At 32.0% G+C, this 25,347-nt stretch overlaps 1 protein-coding gene across 1 annotated transcript in view; it reads left to right on the top strand.

The window, feature by feature from the left end:
- nAChRalpha7 (nicotinic Acetylcholine Receptor alpha7) overlaps positions 1–22,152 on the top strand; it is a 75,388-nt gene extending 53,236 nt beyond the window's left edge. The window contains exons 5-11 of the mRNA XM_085946269.1: positions 1,353–1,533; positions 2,472–2,547; positions 3,899–4,093; positions 7,587–7,783; positions 17,364–17,566; positions 19,419–19,533; positions 21,426–22,152. Of these exons, the coding sequence (XP_085802395.1) occupies positions 1,353–1,533; positions 2,472–2,547; positions 3,899–4,093; positions 7,587–7,783; positions 17,364–17,566; positions 19,419–19,533; positions 21,426–21,578 (1,120 nt within the window). The 3' untranslated portion in view covers positions 21,579–22,152. The remainder of the gene's footprint in view (positions 1–1,352; positions 1,534–2,471; positions 2,548–3,898; positions 4,094–7,586; positions 7,784–17,363; positions 17,567–19,418; positions 19,534–21,425) is intronic.
- The last annotated feature ends 3,195 nt before the right edge of the window (positions 22,153–25,347 follow it).

Raw genomic sequence — 25,347 nt, forward strand, 5'->3', positions numbered from 1 at the left:
AATTGGTGGACATGGTTAAAAAAGAAGAAGAATCATTTTAATGGTTTTAATTATCATTTTTTATGGAAATACGTTGTATTAGGCAATTAAAAGAAAACACAATATGATACATAATTATTTAACTATATAATATATATTGTGTTATATATTATGTTAGAAAATAGATACTTTTACAATTAGGATATTAGTTTATTACGATGTAGGTCCTCAATTAAGATGTAACTATTTTTTGTTTAAATGCACCTGTTGAAGAAATAAAACGCGAACAATTTTTCATAATAGAGTATTTTTTTTATACTATTTTTTTATCCAAATGAATACTCAATATTTAAAAATGTAGTATCGTTATATTGAATTCTCATAGATGGCGCTCTGATTTAGCTTTCATTGTGTAGAATAGGATGATTATAGGTTCAAATCACATTCGGTGAATTTTTCAATACGTCATGACGTGTCTGATGTATGAAAAAATATGTATATGTGATTTCTTTTGTTAATATTATAATATGAATTCCTTACCCAAACGTAGATTGGATTACTTAATTGAAAATATTATTATTTTTATTATTTTACACTATTTTATTTAATAAAATGTATGCTTTTTAATTCAAATGGATATAATATTATCCTGTAATAAATTACTTACCATCATCAATAATTGCTAAATATATAAATAAATAGCTGTCAAAAACAATAATAATTAATAATCGTTTTTTTCCTCGACTTAAAAAAATGTAAATACTTCACCATCATCCGGTTTTCAATTTAAATGAAAATCAATTTAAGGGGTCTTGTATCTACAAATATACTACTAAATTTGTGTATTTTCTTTAGTTATTTTCTATATGATCGATTTTAAACTGGCCGTGGAAAATTAAAGTTAACCTAAACGAAATTACTTGAATGAAGACATTTAAAAACGAAATCAGTTACGTAGGTATTACAAAATGTGTAAAGTACATTTTGCTCAGTACCATCAAGTGAAAGTTGTGTGTTTGAATCCAATTTTATCCATGTTTTTGTGAAGGGTTTTTTCTTCAGATTATATTTCTTAGGCTGTCCTAATTCTTCATATTATTCTATATTCAATAAAGTGAAAACTATATTATTAAGTATTTAATAAAAATAATTAAATATATGTACTATAAATATTATTTCATTTTCAAAAACGTCATCGACTTATTCTTGAAACTATTAGGTTATCATTTAATTTTAAATATAAATAATATTTTTTTATGTTTACAAAGCACAGCCGAATTTGATAAATTATAAAATATATAAAAGATCAAATTTAATTAACGAACACAATATGACGCATGCTGCTTTAATATAAATGTTCCACAATTTTCAAGTGCTGACGAAGGTTTCGATGGCACGTATCCCACCAACGTAGTCGTGAGGAATAACGGCTCCTGTATGTACGTTCCACCTGGCATCTTCAAGAGTACCTGCAAAATTGACATCACCTGGTTCCCCTTTGACGACCAACGCTGTGAAATGAAATTCGGCAGCTGGACTCACGATGGCTTTCAGGTAAACTCCTCCGAGAACAGTAAAATGACATTTTCCATAATATTTTCGTAGAAAAGTTATTGTCTTTGAAGTTTTGTTTTTGACAGTTCGTAGATATCAATGTATCCTTAATCTAAAATAGGACCAAAATGCCATCAACTATTTATAGTCAATCTCTGATAGTGGGTGGTACGTAAACATCTAGAACAAATAACGTATCAAAAGATCGATAACTAAATTTAACACAATGTAGGATGGAGATAATAAGCTGTCGAACTATATTATAAACGCAAATGTTTAATATATAATATAGATTGTTCTATGGATTTATACTAATACATAGTACCTATTTATTTCGGTATTAGAAACTTTATAAGAGTCTCTGAGTTTTTATGTCGTATTGAATACTCACATCAAAGAATACTTACTCCGAATGTACGTAGCACCGACATAGATATTTAAAAAAAAATGCACATGAAAATGACATTTTTTTATATGAAAAGTCTTTCGTTTACACTTGAAACAGTATAATATAAGAATTAAAAAATCAAGGTTTGAAAAACGAAAGAGAGGAGAACTTTTAAAATATATTTTATACTTGTTATATTTACTCCATGATTTTTAAAGTTACCATTGCTAAAATGAAATAATAATGTATCTACTGTATGAAATATTAAAAATTTTCTATGTTTTTATGCTGGATAATGGAATCTCTTTGGCAATGCAGCAATACAAATTTAATATTTTAACTGTTATATTATTAAATTATATCCATGCATTTTCATTTTATTATAACATATGAAAATATATATAAACGTGTGGTAAAAATAATACGAAACAAAATAATTTGTAGGGTATTTATTGTATATAATATTAAATTCCGAAAAATTACGTGGTGTATGATAAGTATACTATTTTCGAAAACACTTTGAGAATAAATAAATTTGTGATACTTTTAGCTGGACTTACAACTTCAAGATGAAACCGGTGGCGATATAAGCAGTTTCGTCACCAATGGCGAATGGGAACTAATCGGTGAGACTTTTTTTAATAATATTATGTAACTATTGTTTAGTTTTAAATAAGGAAACTTTTTACACCAATACAAAGATGGACATATTTATCAAATGAATTTAAAATATATAATAATATAATTATACATATATTTATTTGGCGCCGCCTTATGGCGAGAGCGAGTAATGTAGGCGCTCCCTAATTCGAATACATGAGAAGATCAGTAAAGTTGGCCTTCCATCTTGTTACTGTACTGTTAGCAAGTAGCCGTTTCAAAATATTCCCAGATTATTTTTTTCGGAGCGAGAGAGCGTGTTCTAATCTCGAGCTCGCCAATAAGTAGAAAATCAAATCCATAACCATATAAAAATATGTGTTTATGTAAATTCGACCGTAAATGAAATACCTATTATCAATTATTACATATCCCTCGAATCAAAATCATATTATCGAGTAAAGTATCATAAGCCCAGTATATCAGTATCCATATATTAAACTTAGTAAAAAAATATTAATTAAATCAGCGTTTACGTGATGGAAATCTATTAAAAAGCCATGTTTTTATCAACTTAACGATATTTGAGTTGACAGCTGTTTCAGTCTATTAATTCATCTTTAGATCGACGATAAGATAAGGAAGTAATTTTCAAAATCTAAAATTAAACGCTTGCAACTTCCAAGTCATGAAAGAAAGAGAGAGTATGTTTTAATATACATTCTTTTTTCGCTCGACAGTTTCTATGGACTTTTTCCAATGTTTTTATTTATCTTTTGGGGATGATAAGGAGAAAGAGTCGTTATTGCTTGAATATTGTGAGGAGAGAGCTTATTTGTCGTTACATTAATAAATAAATACAATGATAAATATGGCAGAATAATGTTATAGTCGCGTGTACGTATATACTGATGAGATTGACTACATTATTGAACTGACGGGTAATGTACCGAAATGTCAATATAACCGAGAGACTGGACTCGAGTGGAGTGATTATTTATAATATATTGTTCTTGCTATTTATACAAATGCATTTCAAACATTACAAGAGACATTGTTACAATTAGTAAATCGTAATAAACCATATTGATTTAGATTATGATTGAGGAAATGCTGACGTTGTTTCAGCTAAGTGGTTTTGTTTTGACAACAAAACATACATAATATTAAAATGTGTCACCCTTGTAATGCTGAGTGGTATGATTGTTACAATCTCATCAGATTAGGTCCGAAGTATATGACCATGAGTAGGATCTACAATTATTAATGACCGTTATCTATAAGGTTCTTCGATAGGAACTTGTCTTCCTGTTTTGTGAGTAAAGTTGTCAATTTGTGTGTGATTGTTTATTAATATCATGTTATTGTCTACAACAGGCGTTCCTGGAAAGCGCAACGAGATCTATTACAACTGCTGTCCTGAGCCCTACATCGATATTACCTTCGCGATCGTCATCAGACGAAAAACCCTTTACTATTTCTTCAACCTTATTGTTCCGTGTGTACTTATCGCCTCCATGGCTCTACTTGGCTTTACTTTGCCTCCAGACTCTGGAGAGAAACTCTCTTTGGGTAAATATTTTTTTTTTATATTTATCTTGTTATTAGTTTTATTATTACGACTATTATAATATATATATATATATTTATATTATAATATTATCGAAAAGAAAAAATCGTTCAATGCATCAATTAAAAGACGAATATTACGTTTACGAAACCGGGCAGTGACAGTTTAAATCAGTGATTCTCAATTTTGAGTGGCCCATTTTGAGTATAATATTTTGTAGTGTTAATTTTCTTCGTTTTTCTGCGATCTTGGACGTGTTTTGATTTATTTTTATGGTTTTAATTATAATAAATAAGTGCCATCCAAACATCATCTTTTTGCAACCAAGTGTTGGCGATGGATTACGTAGTGTATGCAAAAATATTATTCTTATATAATAATTGTATAAATTCATATTTCTGTAATAATGTAGGTAATTGATGAATTTTACGAGTTTTTATTGGTTATCATAGATACTTATTTTATTTTGTGCGTGTGTCCCAGTTAAGAAACACTCAAATAACCACTTTCGGTTAAATTCACACATAACATGTTTTATTGCTTGTTCTATTCATCTTCAGACGTAAAGGTTAAGTAATTGTATTTTAACTACCTTTATTGAAAATTAACCACAAAAATGAAAAATAAGAACACAATCATTAATAGTATTTTTTTAATGTTACAGTTGATAAAAATACATTCTATTAAAAATGACAAATACAAAGCTATTTTAGTTATTTTTTTTATTATTTCTACGATTATATTTAGGTATATCGCTGTCTACGCTGAGGCCGATAGTTGTGTATTAGGTACCGCATGATCCGTAAAAATGTTCTCGAGTAGACTGTAGTTTAATTAGTGTTATTAAAACAAAGTATCAATATGTGCTTTGTGCAGGGTTCGAAATGGACCAGAACGCACCGGAGCGCCGTTCTGATTAATAAAATCACGTAGGAAAATAATTTGACTGTCTAAGCTAGATCTGCCATAAAACAAAAAACTTAACACTTATTTTTATAAAATACTCATAAATTTAGATAACTATGTTAATATTTTCGTAAAATCATCGAGCGCTCCGATTCGTAAAATTTTCCATTTCGAGCGCTGGCTTTGTGAGATAGTGTAGTTAAATATACGAGTATGTATATAATGTATATGTATGACAAAAAACAATTTTTAGTATGTTATATTATCGCTGCTGTGGTGGATTCAAAATATCCAATGCGAATAAAGATATATTATAAGAGTAGTTGTTTGCCAATGAAAAGGTTTCAAAAGGGTTACAAAAATCTTATATAAATATTTATAAAATATAACTAAAACATTAGGTAAGTAGCTAATTACGAGTTCGATTTTCGAGTTACTTTTCAATATACAAAATATATACTTTGAAAGCGAATTGTTCTAATATCAAGGTATTCCTTATATAACATATTGGTTTTTTAGATAATATTTTTACATTTTTGGTTCGACATTTTTTCATCGGAATTTTAATTTAATTGAAAGGCATGGTATTATGTTCAACCAATTATAGTTTAAGCTACTGATTTACTATAGATAGGTAATATGAGCACATAGGCTGAGTAGGAATTTAATTGTTTTGTGAAAACCCATAAGTATGTTAAAAAATATATACACAATAACAAGGGAGCGGTGAGAGTTCCAACGGGCTTGTAGAATAATTGTTTTTCCTTCCCTTTCATGTTTAATTTTTTACAGCCAACCTGTTTCAAAACTAACCCCTTTCACATACGAACAAACTTTAAAGCCGCGGCGTTAATCCACTCAACTATTCACTTTTGGAATAGCGCCACTTAACACGGGCAACACTTTGGACCCTTATTACATAGATAGGGTGTCAGATACATAGCGTAGGTAGGTAACTGTATACACATGAATTCCCTTCATTTAATTGTACATGTAATTCATTCCGCTTTCTGTACATGGTGGATTTATATGCCTTACGTATTTACGCCTGTCTAGAAATTCATTACAGTTCCCATTCAATATAGTCAAACCGTATGTCGGTAGGAGGGTATCATGCCTAGCAGAACAAGATGAAACAACAGGTTGATTATGCCATTATTATAAACTTCATTTAATATTCAAAACAAAATGTTGTAGGTAATTCAGCAATCCTGAAATTAACATACGAAATTAGCTTTCTTTTATCCATATGTATTCATTCAGAAAAATTTTCCTTCGACATACAGTCGAACTCGGTTATTACGATCACGGACATAGCGAGATTTCGGACGTAATGAGGAAACATTCGTTGACATTTTAGTTTATGATTTTCTCCATACATTTATAGACTTTTATAACGCGCAGCTTATCGGATATTCCGAGCTGAAATACTGTTAATGTGTCGATCATTTAAAAACATTTCGACCCTAAGCAAGAAAATCTAATCGGACAGGATGCCGCCGGGGACGGATTACATTTATGATACTAGTTAACTGTCTAAGTACCTACCTAATTGTTGTTCTCACCGACAATAATAAAAAAAATATCCACGCGTATGGTTGAAAAATCCAAGGTTTGTGAAGTACATGTATACCTACCAGCGTTCATTACAATAAACAACTTCTTTTGTAGTTTATGAAGGCCATGCTTGTTTCGGGGATCTTTACTATGGTTTTCAGATTTTTTATTTTCGACTTTTTTTGTTGTGACCGCTCATTTAAAAATAGCTATTCCATGATATTACGAGTACCGCTTATAATGAGAAAATTCAGTCGCTGCCATCTTCCTCGTAATAACCAATTTCGACTGTATTTCGTTTTAGTTAAAATTGTATCTGCATATTTTATTATTCAGTATCAATACATTTATTATTTTAATCATTAATTGTGTGTATATAAATTGATTAATTCAATCCATGAAACCCCACAGCCACCAAGTGTACATACGCGTAGAAGAACGATAACTAGTGTTTTATTATCGAGATTAGTAAAAATTAACATTATAATGTGATAACCTATAAAATTAATAATATATAATATATATATGGTCATAATAAACATTTAAATCATGTCTATTTGTATCGTATCAAAATAAGGGTTTAGATAACAATATTAATTGCAAAGTAAACCTTCAAAATTGTTTAGCCCAATATGGCCTAGCGGTAACGTATCGATTTAAAATGTTGTGTGTACCGCATTTGAATCTGGCAAATCTAACTTAAACATTCATTTCTCGTCATAATAAACTCTGTTAATAAGGCCAGTATAATTCTCTTGGGATCGTACATAGTGATTTAATGTAAATGTTACTAAGTTTTGATTTTCTCTTACACTGTATAATAATTACTCTTCTTATTTTATATTTCGTCTATCAAAAATTAGATAACCTCACTAATGTATTCGTTGGAAATGTGTGACTGTGTATTAAATTTGGTACTTTAATTAATTTCGAATTTTATATGTCACTGTGTTACCAACCACAACATTTTCAATACCACTCTCGCTAATTTAATTTTCAAAAGTTACTAATGGTATGTTTTTCTGCCGACAGGTGTCACCATTCTGCTGTCACTGACAGTGTTTCTCAACATGGTGGCGGAGACGATGCCCGCGACATCCGACGCCGTACCCCTTCTCGGCACCTACTTCAACTGCATCATGTTCATGGTCGCCTCTTCTGTCGTATCGACCATCCTCATTCTCAACTATCATCATCGAAATGCTGATACGCACGAGATGAGCGATTGGGTAAGACATTATAGCTTTACCAATACACCGTTTTAACAGCGATATGCGGAACTAAAAATCCTCCCGCTCTTTTAAATATATAAATATTCTCCACTGCCACCTTTGTCCTTTATAGTTTATACTAAATAAAAAATGTTGAAAAAGCCTTCTTCTACGGAGATATAGCTATGTAATTAAAGCAACAAAAAAAATACCATTGTTCCAAAGATTAAGTTAGCTACGAGAGTAATTTTGCATTGCAGGTTTATTTGCAGGAAACTTCACACTACTGCTATGACATTTATTTGCCAACTTGCATTATGTATTAGAGTTTATTAGTTTTGCAGTGACAAAACAGAACAACGATAAATTTAACTTAAAAACTTAACGAAATTAGGTAGATATATAATTTTATTTATTATGGCGTATTGAAAATCTGTGCTATTAAAAATCTATCAACATATTAGAGATAGGACAATTTCAATATTAAATTTATATTTTTTCTGAAAGGTCATAGTTATATGTGTCGCTAGATTTCAAAATCAGCCAAGTCCATAATAGATGAATAGGAGAAAAACAGGTTTTTGTTTTCTCAAATACACAGTCACAAGGGTGAAAGTTTATTTTATTTTGAGTATAGAATATTTAAAATGAATAAATTCCACATTTTGATAATGCAGAAATGTTAGAAAGCAGTAGTTCTTCAGCAATTCACAAAAAAATCAAAAATACCTAAAGGTGGACTTGGCTGATTTTGAAATGTAGCGACATATTTATCGTTGTTCTGTTTTGTCACTGTTATGTTTGGCTGGTTACCGGATATAATAATATATGACATTGACCAAGGATATGTAAGAGGGCAATGATATTAAGGCTAAAATCAGGCCACACTGTGAGTAAGAGATTTGTTAAAAAAATATTCAATTATTACCAAATTAATGTAAGTAAGTAAAGACAACAATTTAGAGAGATTCCTGACGCTGATTAATAATGAACAAACCACACAATCTAGTCACCAATATTTAGCAAATTTTGTAAAACACTTCAGTTGCATGACTACTAGTTAATTTCGTTAAAAATAATTTGAAGAAACAGGTAGCTAAATTGGTAAAGTACATTGGCCAGAATCGGATGGATATTGGCTCGAGTCTTGTCTGGCGTCAAACAGAACAGTTACAAAACAGAACATAACAAAACAAAACGTTGACAAAACAGAAAATGACAAAACAGAACAGTGACAAAACAGAACAGCCAGGGGAAAAATAAAACATTCATTTTTGTGAAATCTGTTTTTTTTACATACCGTGAATGTTCAAGATGTGTACAAATTACAAATTTAAGACGTTCACAACATGACATTTAAAAACAAAGAAACAGTCTAAAGAATAAATAAATATATGCAGTATCAGAAAAACAAAAGTTAAGTAAAAGGTACAAAATTATAAAAAAAATGAAATATAAAAATTATAAATTATAAAGCATGGAAGCACACAGGATGAGCTTTTTAATTATATTTTAAGCCTAATTTATAAAACAACGTCCACCTATACTCATCCCCATATTTCACATCCTCATGTTCTGTTTTGTCACCGTTCTGTTTTGTTATGTTCTGTTTTGTCCGGTTACCGTTAGTTTAGGTCTATGTTGGGGTAGGTTAGTCTCTATGTCGATAAAATTTAGAGAATTGTACCGCAATGTGTACAATGTACTATTGAATATCACAATAATCGCAGAGCTACAAATCGCTTTTCTAATTGACAGCAACAATTAATATTTTATAAATATACATAATTTGGAAGTACCTCGGAAAGATAGTACTAAGCTAAGATAGTACTAAGATAGTACTAGCTGTCAATTAGAAAAGCGATTTGTGGCTCTGCGATTATTGTGATATTCAATAGTACATTGTACACATTGCGGTACAATTCTCTAAATTTTATCGACATAGAGACTAACCTAACCCAACATAGACCTAAACTAACCTAACCTAACTTACTTAAACAGAGCTAGAGGCAGGGCCTGAATAATGGTTCCTCACTCAGACGAGTACTGTACAACAAGATCTTCCTGGCTACGTCTTAAAACTGTTAACTAACAAGCTTATCCTATTAAGTCGACGACAGCGACTTCCGGCTATTGCCTAAATTTTCTTGTTAGACAGTATAGGCCATGTGATAGCGGGTTGTAGTTAAAGCATTCAAAAAAATTTAAAAACAATACTTCAGTTGCTGATTTGTTCTCAGTATGATACCAATAAAATAACGTAAAAATGTAACATATTACGTATTTATATCATATGATACTTTATATAACATATCGTAGGACAGAGGTGGCAAACCTATGTCACGCGAGATGATTTTGCATGGCACGCATTTGAAAAGAGAAAAAGAATACCTATAATAATAATAAATGACAGATGGTATTGTATAAAAAATACCAGGCAAATAATCTTCATTGCGTTTAATGTAAATATATAATTACATAGGTTGGTCCTTAGAATTTATGCGTCACATATAATGGTATCGCAATAACCTCATCGGGCGGCGAGGGGTATGCCGCGCCGCGAATCTCTAATTTTGATCGATTTATAATGCATGAGACCACTGCAGCGAGAGAATGCCTCATCTGATCGAAGCAGTTATGGTGTCAATTTGTGAGTAAATAACCAATCTAATTAATTTAATAACAAACGATTTCATTTCTACCCACAAAAAATCAATTCACGAAATAAGCAACGAACTAGTAGGTAGTAGTAATTCTGGCAGACAGTTTCAAAATTGATGGATTGAAATGTATGGCGCAATTGAAAAAGTGATAAAGCTATTATGTGTGCTATGTTCTTGGGTGGTATCTATAATATCATCATTTTTTTAATATATTTTTTTAAAACTATTTTTCCCCATAACTGCTCGGCACGTCAGATAGTTGAAAAACAATATTTGAGAAATTTTGGCACGCGTACGTAAAAAGGTTCGCCAACCCTGTCGTGGATTATTAATAATTGAAGGATATGTAATATTTTGTATATATAAAAAAAGAAAACGCGGTAAGCCATACCCTTCTTATTTGACGTTTGTTTTACAAAAAAATAAAATATTTCACTCCACATAATGTACGGGGTTCTCTTGTCAACCTCGCTTATCACTTTCGTCAGAACAAAGACCCTTTCAAATTATGTGTATGCATAAAATATATAATAAAAAAGTGAAAATATTCGCATTATCTATGTGAATGAAACAGCATTATTTTATTTTTGTGACATCGTCGCTATAGGATTGGTTTCCGAATATCCGTTTTTGTCGAAATTGACCTCTTAATGCAGAATTTTTTTTTGTATCTAATTGGACGAGAACCATCCCTTTCTTTAAATTACTTTGTAATGGTAATGGATACATCATTCATATGCTGTAAAAATAACAATTTAAATATCTCCATGTATTTAAATATAGGATTATGAAATTTGTTTTTCGTCTCCTGAACATTTGGTCTATTCGGAAAACCAATCCTACAGCGACGACATGTTACTGCTAACCCTTTAAATGCGACTTATTATTATTACTTTTAACATTTTAAATCCTCGTCACTATATCGGTTCCGGTTGAGGAAATATTACTTACTCTAACGATTTATAAGTGAAATAATCGGTACCTACTTTAAAACTAATTAGTTTTAAGCATGACCTGGATAAATAACATATAGATAGTACTTAGTAATAGTCGTTGTCCTATAATATGCGTATATAATCTGGCACCGTATAATTCTGGATAAGAAAGACTTAAACCGATTGACAAAATATTATGGATAATACGCCTGATATCATACACATTTGTGATAACTTGAAGGAGAATTAAATTCAAAAAAATCATTTTGTTCCATTGGATAGCATAAGAACAAGGTGACGTTATGTGCGGGCATTATATTGTAGAAAATGATTTTGATTTTTAGATAATCATTTAATATCCGCATAAATTATTAATGACGATTGAATTAGCTCAACCACAACCCTTTTTTTGCAAAACCCTTTTGTAAAATATCAGAATACAATTAGCTGACTGAAAAATAATATTAAGGTTAATTACAAAACAGACGTGTAACGCAGTAATCAGTGAGATACCCACACCCAGTCACTATTTTAAACGAAAGTTTGCAGATAAATATAATCCTGATATACACAACAACGAGAAATTAGCGTCGCAGGCGAGTATTTTGTCATTTTGACGGTATCTACATACTCTAGATCAGCGATTCTCAAATTTAAAAAAAAATCCTGCGTGGCGGTCCCTTTAAAAATTGTTCGTTGGCTCGCGGACCCCTTTAATAAAAATCTATATTATTTTAAAGAAATTGGGGCGCCAAATACTTTACACAAGGGTGCCACATACCTACGGCGCGGCACTGCTGGTGAATAAAACATATTTTTACAAATAATTATAATATATTAAGAATCAGAATATTGTATTATGTATATCTATTTGTATTTTTGTGATTTTTTTTTAAATTATTTTTTACTTCAAAATAAAACATTCGCGTGCCATCGGTTCACCATCACTGCTCTATAAATACTATGGCATGATATGTACATGACAATTTTCAGAATGATTAAATGCTTAAAAATAGGTTACGTTAATCCGTGTTTAACTTTGTATAACAAAAACGTTTTAAATTTAGGTTCACAAGTTCGGCGGAACTCGATTGGAAAGCCCTGCTTTATGTTTTTAATAGTATGCAACAATATTCAATTTCGACGCCCTTAAAAATAATTAATAATTAAATGTTTTCATTTACGTAATGGGTAAATAATGCAAATAAAATTGAATATAATAATATTATAAGCCGTGCGTTGTTTCCATTCGAAAAGGTCAAGCGGATATCTCTTGTCGCCAATTTTTGAGCCGCCCACCCGAAACTTTAAAACGCTTAGTGGCGGTAGGCGGGGGGCGGTTCCGCCTACATAGATTAAACCCGGATAAGACTCATCAACAGTTAATTATTGTAAAACGGGTAGGTAATGTTTTAAATTCAAAATGGTCGAATAGCTTTCTGCATAAATTAAATTATGTGTGTTAACAACCTTGATCTCGTTCAGCCCAATTAAGCTTGACAATGGATTATGGATTTAGATTATCAGGGTAGTGCCGTCAATACCAGTGATAAAGGGTGGAGGTAGGCTGTTAAAATTCGACATAAAGTGCACAAAACTTATTTGTTTTAATTGAACTAAGAATACAATTTGCAGGTGAGGCTGGTTACTTTTAACACTTCAATTAAACTCTGCCTAAACCAAACCATAATAGTTTTGGTACGATATGAGTGCTCCGACAAAAATAGTGCATACCTTTTCAGTCATATTTATTTGCTTGAATTAAGAATACATATTATTGCAGATGGTGTTGAATCGTTTTTTTTAATTCATTAAGCTCTGCCTAACCAAACCATAATCAATAAAAAAATTCTTCTATCTATAAAATATCTAAAATTATATATGATTTAATGGCATATTTTAAATATTTTATAGAGAAACGAATATTTTTTTTACTATTGATTATTGGATTAGGCAGGGTTTAATTGAATTTTAAAAACTAACAAACACTATCTACAAACTGTATAAATATGTAACATATATGTTTGACTGTCAAAGTTCGGTGTGCACTATTTATATCGGATCTTAACAGCCTTCCTCCACCCTTCGCCACTGTTTATCTTTAATTGGCTACGTTTCTTTTCAATTTGTACGCGGTATAAACGAGACCACTACACTAGTATTGACCTGTGTTATCCTGATAATTCTTTGTTTTCCCAGGGTGCAGAGCTAACCGTCCATTGGTAATGTCAATTTGCCAATTGGGAGGGTAATAACTGTGTTGAAAACAACCGTGTCTGGAAATTTGTACGTATGCAGTTCACCGTATCATACTTCACCGTAAAATGTTGTATCTGAAATATATGATAGTATATTAAAGACCGTCCAACCTCTTTGGGTCATGTAGTACTGAGATAAAACTCATGTTTAAATAAAACACGGTTCTTGTAGGTTTACAGTAAGTCAGCGACAAACAAATTTAGGTTAAGTTAGGTTAGGTTTGGTTAGGTTTTCATTCTTGAAGGAACATTATTGTCTGCAAAGCTCCACGAGCAACCCGTTTTTTTTCATCTCAGTGTTTTACACTACGTCTTACGTGAGCGATGTCAGCGAAGCGATGAGCGGCGCGCGCGACTCAAACGTATAGCCGTACAACCAAAAAAGACTGTTTGCGAACATTTTCACACACGGTTATACGTTTGAGTTGCGCGTGCCGCTCAATGCTTCGCCACGTAATACGCCCCGATAGAGATGACCGTATTCTTTACGGTCATCAGAAAGCTCACGGGGAACTGTGCTACAGTGAAATGTAATACGTACAATCTACATGTAACCGAAAACAATACCTGCGTGAGAATGCGCTTATGTGGAAGATGTATAAATTCTAGTCTACTTATCTCACTCCATGTACCTAATTCCTTGTATATATTTTTTTAATTTGTTCCATGGCTTAGTACGATGTTTTCGTTGAAATCATTTTACAATAATAATAATACTCATTTTTTTTTCATGTCATGCTGCAAAAATCTTGAATTTACAAATCGTAATGCTTGCTGTGTAAATAAATACATTTGAATACCAAATTTCTATATTCCACATGACTCAACAGTTGTGTTTCCTTTTGTTTCCAAAATACAACCCTTGTAACTGTGTTATTAAAAAGGGGAGGCAACTAAATTCATATTAAAAATCAATTCTATCCGACCGTTCTATCACGATTACATGTAAATTGTACATATTACTTTTCGCTTTAGAACAGTTCAACACGGCTTGTCTCACCGGAAAGAGATGGTCGTATTGCATTGAGATAAAAAAACACGTTGTTCGTGGAGCATTGCAAACAATATTGTTCCATTTTTATGCGATTCAATAAGAACATTGATTTGATATTGATTGATTTAAATATCTGATAATAACACTGTCATTTTTATCAGATATTTAATAAATCCGAATTGATACATATAAGTACCTACCAGAATTTTATAAAAAATCTACTATATTATGAATAAGTATATTTTTAATTTACGAACCTACATTTTTTCTTCTGTCTTTCTCTTGTATTCCGGTGGTTAAGTGTTTTATTTAAATATGAATTTGATCTCAATACAGCTATCTAGTTCCAATACAACATCTCACAGTGAGCTGTGATACGGCCATAAATACAAATTTTCGGTCACGCTCTATCATTGAACAAAATATTGATGACTTCACTTTATTTTCGTTTTTTTTGGGATTACGAACTTAACGTAACGAAAGCTAACAATAAACAAATAACTGGTTTGTCTCTGAAATTTAGTGTTGAAAACCTAAAAGATTTTGTACATAATATTCACGTAAAATATAAAAATCTTCTATGTGAATAAGTAATAAGTGTTCAACATGCTGATCTATAGGGAATGGGACAACTGGGCACCATGATAATTAGGCGCCGTGACAATAAATAAACGTTCATTACTATTTATACAAAAATTAGACGAGGAATTTAATCAGTATCTATCTAATTAGTGGTTTTTATTAATTTTGCTCTTAACATAATATTTTTTATTTGGGGATTGAGAATTATCATAGAGGCTTTATATACAAGTAAAAGAACTTGTTGGAACTTAAACATATGCAAAATTAAATCATTATTTACGTGTGCATATTTAAATTCTCACCGAGTATTATATAATAATACAATAGTTTAAATATAAATAATAATTGTAAATATATATTTTTAAAGTACCTATAATTCATGAACGTCTATTTATTTTCGAATTTCATTCGATTGCGTGTAGCGCAGTTGTCCGGCGCCAAATCGTCCTAGACCCGTTCTATAGTTACAATTTCAATAATCAGAAAATCGTCATTGCAGCGCTTTCAAAATATTATAATTAAAAAAATCATAGTGCAAACTCTTTGAATTTGGCTGTTTTTTAAGTTTTAAATTAAGTTTTTTTTATAACCAACTTAAGGCGTAACAGCTAGATATACGAGTTTATTATTAATACGTCGCTTCTCGCGTAAATTTACATTGCACCCCCTCCCCTATAAATAATAATGTATAAACTACAAGGTCCTAGACAACGATGAGGGATACATATTTGAGCCTGATGTTATTTACTTGATTATTAATAAATAACTTAATTACTAACAATCAAACCAATGACACCATAATTAAATCATTTAGTTTCAATTCAATGAACTGATATGTAGAGCATGTTCAATATATTCATTTATGTAATATACATAACCAATAATCACTATTATACTATGTGTACCTAACCAATAATAATAATGATATCGGTGAAACTAAATTACCGAGAATGCTAAAACAAAATCGTGTGTGACGATTTGAAACTTTGAAGGAGAACAACCCAAAATATAAGATTTGTTGGGTTCACTAACAACACAATAAAAATTCGAAAATAGTTATGTATTCGTCATGGAATAACTTTGCACACGTACTTTTGGGCCGTTTAAAATGACATTCGAACTATCTAACCCCATACATAAATAACTAAATCCAAAAAAATCTTTTTCAGCTTAGCCAATTCAGAATTTATTATTCTACTACAGTGGAATTCATTTTAGAATCAGCTCATTGTTTATCACACTAAAATAAAAACTATGTTTTAAGTACATGTCTGAAATTAGTTTGTCAGGGATGCACTGGTATATAATACCTTGAATTAGTGTTATAAGCTTAAAAAAAGATCATATAGATATTTATATAACAAACCTCCAATAGTACCTACACGTAAAAGTAAGCAAGTAGAGTACACATATGCTTCGTAACTTTGCACTCCTGCTCTAGGATAAAAATACTGTAATATATTAAAATCTATTACTACATATTATATTAATACAAGTGAATATCATTTGATTTAATTTTATGCGAGGTAATCAGGCAAAGAGGCGTATCAGTGTAGTAAAAAGTGCAAAGTTATAAAACGTATATTCTAACCAACGCGAGCGTAATTATTTTCATGTTACTTACAAACAATATATCCAATGCTGTCAAATACATGAATAATATTTTCACTATTCAATGTTTTAATACAAAACAAAGTTAATATTAAACCATCTATTACCTATTACTATAAGAAGATATCTTCGTTTAAAATCCAGTCACAGTATCAACTTCATATCTTACATGGGAGTGAATAATATTGTGACATGATTTATTCATTCATAAGTAGTGTAACAACTTCATTCAAAATTAAAAAATATGGTTAATAATATCGACGGAATTTCAAATAATCTAAATAAATCATAGGCATCTAAATACAGTATCTTAATTGGCAAAGCTCCTCTCGCCAAATCATCTTAAGCTTTTTCTAATGGGTATGAATACATATCTGAGGTTGTTCCAAATTATGTATATTCAGTGGAAAATGTTACATTCGTATATCTTGTGTATTATTCGTTATTAAATAAACACTAATCTAATTATATATTAATTTAGTACTATGGCAATTACTCTCTCAGATAATAAATTACTGGGTATATTATTAATGGGAGCTTTTGGATAATTTCTAGATCCGTGTTGTTTTCCTGTACTGGCTGCCGTGCATCCTGCGCATGAGCAGGCCACCCGGCCAGGTGGAGGCCGCGCCGGTGGCAAAGCCTGCCGACGCCGAGCTTCGGGAGCGTTCCTCCAAGAGCTTGCTGGCCAACGTGCTGGACATTGACGATGACTTCCGGAATAACCACCGCGCGCCCTACTACCGTTCCCTGTACAGGTGAGCAAGATATCCATAAACGTAACACGTCAAGTATATATTTTTACCAATTTACTGCGTAAACGTGTACTTTTTCACATCAATCTGTATAAAACAAAATAAATTAAAATGTGACTAACTTAGTTAAACAATATCGTATTGATAAACTATTTTTTTTATTCAACGAATAATTATTCACAAGATTTAAGACTTTTATTGATTACACATAGTTTGAAAAAAAGAATGTTACAATTTTTTGAATTAACTGTTGAATAAAGAGAATAGTATTAAATCATTGGCAAATGCAAGTAGGTTATAACAAAAATTTGAAGTGATTCTGACAGTAATTAGTAATTAAAGTAATTCAATAATTTAATATAAAATAGAAAGGCCGATTGCAAATAAGTAACGCAATTTAGACAGCGCTTCAGACGGGATTATAAAAACCATTAGTTAACTTTGTCGCAATTAGAAAGGACACGTATAGCATAGTGGTCAGTGCACATGTGCACGAATCCCGAGGAGCGCAGGTTTGAATCTTGCTAGGTGTTTTTTTTTTTTTTTAATTTTCTGGTAGTTATATAAGTGTTTTCAAATAATGTTCAATAACGTATTATATCAAATTTATAAAATATATCCGTAGATGACATTTTTTTCAAATCATTTATTTGTATACCTAAATATTAAATCCGTATAGGTAGCTAGTAGTGACGAAGGGTGGAGGTAGGGTGTTAAGATCAGCCATAAATAGTGCACATTAAACTTTGTTAGTCATACGTAATTGTTTTTATTGAACTCAGACTACAATTTACATAATATGGTATTGGTTAGTTTTAAATATCAATATATATTTTGGGTAATACTACAAAATTTGCACACTTTTTCATTCATACTTATTTGTTTTCGTTGGATTAAGAACACATATTGCATAATATTGTTGGTTTATTTTTTAAATTCATTAAGCCCTACCTAAACCAAACTATAATAGATACAAAATATTATCTATAAAATATCCAAAGTTATGTATAATTTAATTGATATTTTATAGGTAGACGGGTATTTTTTGACTATTATCTATTATGGCTTGGTTTTCGCATGCTTTAATTGAATTTTTAAAACTAACCAACACGTAAATTGTAGTTTTATTTCAATGAAAACAAATATGTATGACAGACAAAGTTTAATGTGAACTATTAAGTATCTTAAGGGCGGATCTTAACAGCCTATCTCCATCCTTCGCCACTGGTAGCTAGTGGTATTCAAAGTATCTGCAGGATGCTACTTTTGTGTCGATGTATCAGACAATCATCCATCATCACTCACAATTTATTATAGATTGATTATATTATTCTACTACCCCAGTTAAGTTGTTTTCTCTACCCCAACATAGCAACTGGTTTCAAGAACACTTTCAATGAAATAATATCGATAAGTTCCCATGACTTCAAAGCATGAGAGAATTGAATCTAGTTAGATTATCAAAAACGATACTCTTTTTAGTCTCTAACTATTTATTATATTTTTTGCTGCCAAAATCCCGGGATTGTAAGTGCTGGAATCTCACGATTACATATGGGTGTTGACAAAAATACTGGATATTAATAATTTGAAAAAAAATATCTCAGAAAAATACCATCAATCAGCTAACTTGCATAGCATTAAAGAATCGGAATCATATTAATTTATATTATTATTTCAGTACGAGAACTAAAAAAAGTGGCAAAAATTTCACTCTTTTTGTTTAATCCTAAGATTGAAAAAGTACTAATACAGTAAACCTAGTATTGAAAAGTTTATCCGTGATTGCAATTCCTCATCCCATCTGAGTCTACATCAATAATAATATATTGTATTTATTATGCTATGTTTCCAGGGCGGGAGAGGAAAACGCGGCTGCCCGCCCTCCAGATCCTCCTGCGCCCACCTGCCTCGGAGCAGACTACGAGCTGGCACTCATTCTCAAGGAGCTCAGGGTCATTACTGATCAGGTAATATGTCTCCTTTTAATACTTACATGGTGAATAACAGCGCTTTTGAGAGTGTCACATTTTCGTGTACCTGCGTCTTTATTTAATGTACCCACCGCAGTCCGCAATGTATTGAGCTTAGATTATCGAGTTGTTATCACCTTGGTTACTATATACAACTTGGATCGCGTCAACCGAGGCATTGAACCAGGGAACTCAAAAATAATAGAAACTGAAATACCTAACGGGTAAGGAAAAACAGGCAACCGATCTCGAGTAATGAAGAATATGGGATAAATTTAAACACGTGTCAAGAATACGTCATACGTCGAATACTGACAACTGGTCTCGGTTTATGCATTGACACTCATTTAATATTGGTGTATTACACACACTATTACACGTCTATATTTATCAGGTTGTATTCATCAGGTTGTATTCGTCAGGTCCATTTTCGTAGCACACTCACACAGTCAAAATCCTGCGTCAAAGTTTACTGTATTGGCATATAGCCTATGAGAATTTTATTTATTATCTGTTCTGTGCATTGAACCGACACATCTTCTACAAACACCAATATTACCAACACAAACATGGACCCCTCCAAACTAACCGCCCCGCACCACACTTGGTCTAAATCGAGCATATCACGAGGCCCTACGATTGGTGTGAAGCATCAGCAGTTGTTTACGCATGGGAATGTCTCAGGAGCTGATACTCAAGACTGAGATCGCCACGCTCTCAAGTAAACTTTGACTGAGTTTACTGAAAGACGTCATTTAATAAAAAGTGCCATGGGAGAGAAAGGCACGGAGAATTAATAATTTTAACGATATATTATAAGATACAAAAAATCAAACTAAAAAAATTTGGACAAACAAAACTATGTGAAGAGATCTTAACGTCCGCAATACGACGCCGCAATTTTTTTTAATGAAATATAATTGGCATTTGTGGCGACCAGGTCGGACGGCCCGATGAGCCCAACAGCTGGTTGGACCGACTTAAGCATCTCTAATATCACCAGTTGTCATGTTTCTCTCCGAGACCTGTTGCATGATCAAAAACATGTATTGTAAGAAAGAGTACCTATTGGACTCATTTGAGCAGAGCACGCCGCGCGGTATCTTCGGACCCATCAATTACATACAGTTAGATGTTAATGGAGATACAGTTGTTTCATGGGGGGAGTCGCACATTGTGTAGTATCAAATTAAGGCGCCTTAGGTCATGAATAGAGCGTCAGCTGAATGCAGAACTATCATTTGAAATATTTTGCAGAAGAGTTTTTTTAAACAGCCTACTTCAGTTATTTATTATTTATATGGACAAGTGCATGAACCATTTTTTTCATCAATAATCCTACTGAAATATAATGCATTCATTTATCCATAAAGATAATAAATAGTTTCAGTAAGTTGTTTCAAAAAACTCTCTCCTCAAAAATTTCAAATGTAAGTTAGAATAGTTCTGCATTCAGCTGACGAGAGGATGAACGAGTCACGAATGATAAAGAGACTGACATTTGGTAAACCTAGACTTTGTCGAGTCAGGAATAAGATTGAGGGATAGTGTTGATTTGGATATACAGACCTTATGTATCCTAAACTGGAGGTCAGCGGCTTTGGATAGATCTGGATGGAGGCAGATACTAGATAGAAGAAGAAAATTTCTCGAAGTAAAACAAAATAATAAAGATTATGAAATAATAATTTTATTGTTTTCTCCGATTCATTTTTCACTATCATTCCACCAAATAAAGTATTGTTCACGGAATACGTTGTTTTGGTGTTAGCAATTATTTAAGAACAAGAAAAAGATATTCTGAAGTATGTTCACAAAAATGTATAGGTTTAGCGACTAAGATATATTTGGGATTTATAATGACTGTTGTTTTTTTTATTATGTTGTAGCTTCGAAAGGAGGACGAGGGCGCGGACATTTCCCGCGACTGGAAGTTCGCTGCGATGGTGGTGGACAGACTGTGCCTTATTATCTTTACCCTGTTCACGATCGTCGCGACGCTCGCCGTTCTGCTGTCAGCACCCCACATCATGGTATCGTAGCGGAGATCCAAACCTCCACCCCCGAAGCGCCGAGCCGCCCGCGAACGGTGGTCGGCCTACTCGTTTCGAATCTCAATATTCCGACTATAAAAAAAATTGTTATCTACAAGACGATGTAAAAAATAAATCCGCAAATTCATGGTTGATTAATTGTAATAGAGTTGCGTCGATAGGGCGGGGGACGGCTCGGCGTCCGAAATCACGCCCGGCCGCCCTACTCGACCCCGTGTTATGTGCGCATTGCGGTGACCGACACGACCGACAAACCCGACAATTCCGACACTTTTCTACGTGCACTTCTCCAAATGTCTTGGAAGTTGTCGAGAAATGTTTCATCCAGATATTAAGAATCACCGCGTTTCCATACCTCTCAAATATCAAACAAGGTACTCAGTACCGTCTGAGATTTCATTATTTTTATCTGGCAAAAGATATTTCTCGTGGAGTTTTGTCAAGCAATAAATAGTTGATCGGTTATTATTATAGAGTTTAAAAAATGTTGAATGACAGTCGTTTTTTCGATAAATCGATTTGTCCTCGGTAAAGTCGGCCACTTTAATGCACATACATATTTAAAAAAAATAAAGATTCTGTGATAAACCGGTTAATTGTTAAGTTATGATTTGCAAACTATTGAAAGATCTTTAAAAATACATATTAATAAATTAAATGAAAGATCATCTAAATATAATATAACAATTCAATAAAATTAAATGTATAAGCGTATTTAAGATAAACATATATAATAAATTTAGGATGAAGGTTAGTGTGATTGGGGAGTTGTTCATTCGGGTGCAACTCTATTGGAATGCGTCCGGCGCTGACTAAAGAAGTTGCAGTCAGCGCCAGAAAATGCCTTCCGGTGGAGCCAGCCCAGCATGGTCTTCTGCCCCGCGAAGTCTTTGACAAGAGTGCGAAGGGAGAGGACGGAAGCGTCACCCGCATGATCAGGCCGACGCCACCGCCCTCTCGTGATGACGAATTAGAAATTCGCATCTCTACAAATCGTTAAGTTTCCGGTAACCTTTGTAATTTGTTTAAATATATACGTAAAAAGTTTATCTCTCATTTTATTAAACGGGTAATATTATAACACGCCGCGGTGGAGGCGGGGACGTTCAATCATTCTCATCGTCAGTCGATCGTCCCCGGCGCGATCGCGAGCGGTTTATACGCGGTAAAGTAATAATATAAATTAATGCCGTTCTTGTCGATCGATTCCTTATTGATACAAAGTCGATTGGAAATCGTTGAAGGAGCGAGATTTGAATGTTGTAGAGTGCGGACACGTGATGTAGATCGACGGTAACAGGGAAGTTGCGTCGCCGGTTGAAGTCACGTCGACGTCCTAGTCTCAAATCTTGCCACTTCGACCTGTTTCAGTAAATCATTCGTATAACATAGATATTTCGCAGATATAATCTAACCGTTCACGTTTGTTTTTTTCATAAATTTTATATCGTTCTCTCTCTTAATAATACGACAATCCAGACATAAAGGTTCATGACTATATTTAATATGTATTCTCAGCAATTATAGATTCCCTGAAGAATCGGCAATGGAAGTGATAATAACTATTTCAAACAAAGTTCGGACGATAATAGAAACACGGAATTGTTTCTAATGAGTGTGTATTATAACACAAAATAATTCAAAAAAAAAATAACAAAACTTTACCCATTAACAAACTTAAAATATAATAATATACTTATACCAATATTATTTTGATTGTTTTATTTACTTAAAATACATCTAAAACCATAAATGTTGATACGTATCTCTATAAAAAAAAACACTTTTCAATCTGTTTTCATTTATTTTTATGTATTTTCTCTCAGTGCATGTGTAAATAATAATTGTCATGATAATTATTTAAGAACATCAAAGCAATTGGTTCACTTATTTAGCAATATATCTAATAACTGTTGGGTTATTTCAATAATAAATCAATAATTTACTTTTTTCCACCGTTTGTGAATCAGTATATTTAAGAAGATAATACGTTACTATTTTTCTTCATTCACTCTGAGCCTGATTTGCTTTCGAGCGAAATCATCGAAACACACAAATGTTGAATTTTGGAAGTTATTCAACAGTGTGTGTTTCGTGGTATCAGCATCAAATGGGAACGATGAAAACTGAAAAGATTTGAATTTTAACGCTTCTAATAAATGAAAATATAAATTTTAAATAAAATTCTTCACGCGCGATTAGATCGCGCCGACAAAGGTTGTAATAAATATTTTTTAAACTTCAGATCATTTCAAAAATAATTAAATTGAAACAATAACAAAATTATGTATATAATAATGATAACATTTAAATACTCTAAGTAAAAAATGTAAAACATGTTGTGATGATACGGAACACGTTGTCTCCATGGATTGTACTTTGTTTATTTAAAATACAGAAAAGCGAATATTATTGTATCGTCTTTCATTTCACCATATCTTACTGCCTAGATTTTTGAGAGACAGGAATAAATGCGTATATTTTAAGGGGACAATACTACAAAGTAAGTATATCAGAGAAAGAATAATAATTGACAATGGATGCGAATTGCCTAGAGTCATAACCAAAGTATTAACAAAAAACGAGTTTTGAGATAATCGCAAAAAACCACAAGAGCACTGTTTTTTGTAATTAGTAGCACAGTATTGAACTTCCTTTAATATTAATGAGTGAGTGAGTCGATTTACATTATTTAAAAAAATATATATAATAATCATACGGCTGCAGAAATACAGTACACAGTGATTAGTAAAGATTAGGTTAGGTTGAAAAATGTGAGTTATGACACCAACAGTCAATTTTGTCAACAATTTTCACATGGTTTAAAGTAATTTTTGACACCCAACTATTTTTCTTTATATAGATTAATGCCTTTAGAAACACTTTAACTCAAAAATGGCAAAATTGCAAAATGTGAGTAATGACTCTTAGGACGCATATAATAATTGCAGTGTATCTATTTCATTCTTGTTACCTTCAATATATTAAAATACCTTTATTCAGTTGATATAAATATGCTTTTGCCGTTTTTAGGGACACATTAATCTTATGCGTTAACCCTAATATCATTTGATAATAAAATTGTTTTAATTTAAATAGTATTATTCTTATTAATATATAAGTAAATCAGTGTAGGTACTAACCTTAAATATCTATGTAATATACACGTATTATTTCTTTGATCGATAAAATGAAAATTGATAATTTCGAAGTAGATAAGTATACAATTTTCATATAAATTACCATGTTCGATCCTAAGAAGATATGTACCGTCCACCGAGTGAAGGCTACATTAACACGTGTTTATTTCTACGAGAAATGGATGTTGACCACTTGCTCAACGTATTTAGTCCATACATATATTAAACAACAACATGTGAATTTTCCTGACCCGGCTTTCAAACCCGGGACTCATGACATTATAAACCTGACGCGTAACCGTTAGGCCATCGTGGGTGATCAAATCATGTATATTCCATAATTCATAGATTTTTTCTGATTGGCAATCTGAGATGTTTTCAAATTGTGTATGTTCATTAAAAAATATTACATATTAATCAAAACATCCGTGTTTTGAACAGTATAAAGAATTTAGTCCTGATTCATAATTGGTCAGTATTTTATTATTATATAGTACCACTGCTTTTCCTGCAACTGTATAAAATAAAGTACTTATCGTACTTATATCATTAAAAATACGTAAATATGACTAGGTATACATTAATAAAAAAAATAATGTTATTAATATACTGACGAG

This window comes from Rhyacophila brunnea, unplaced genomic scaffold (assembly GCF_057557595.1).
Source record: "Rhyacophila brunnea isolate RB1 unplaced genomic scaffold, BYU_Rbru_1.0 scaffold_2, whole genome shotgun sequence".
Lineage (NCBI taxonomy): Eukaryota > Metazoa > Arthropoda > Insecta > Trichoptera > Rhyacophilidae > Rhyacophila > Rhyacophila brunnea.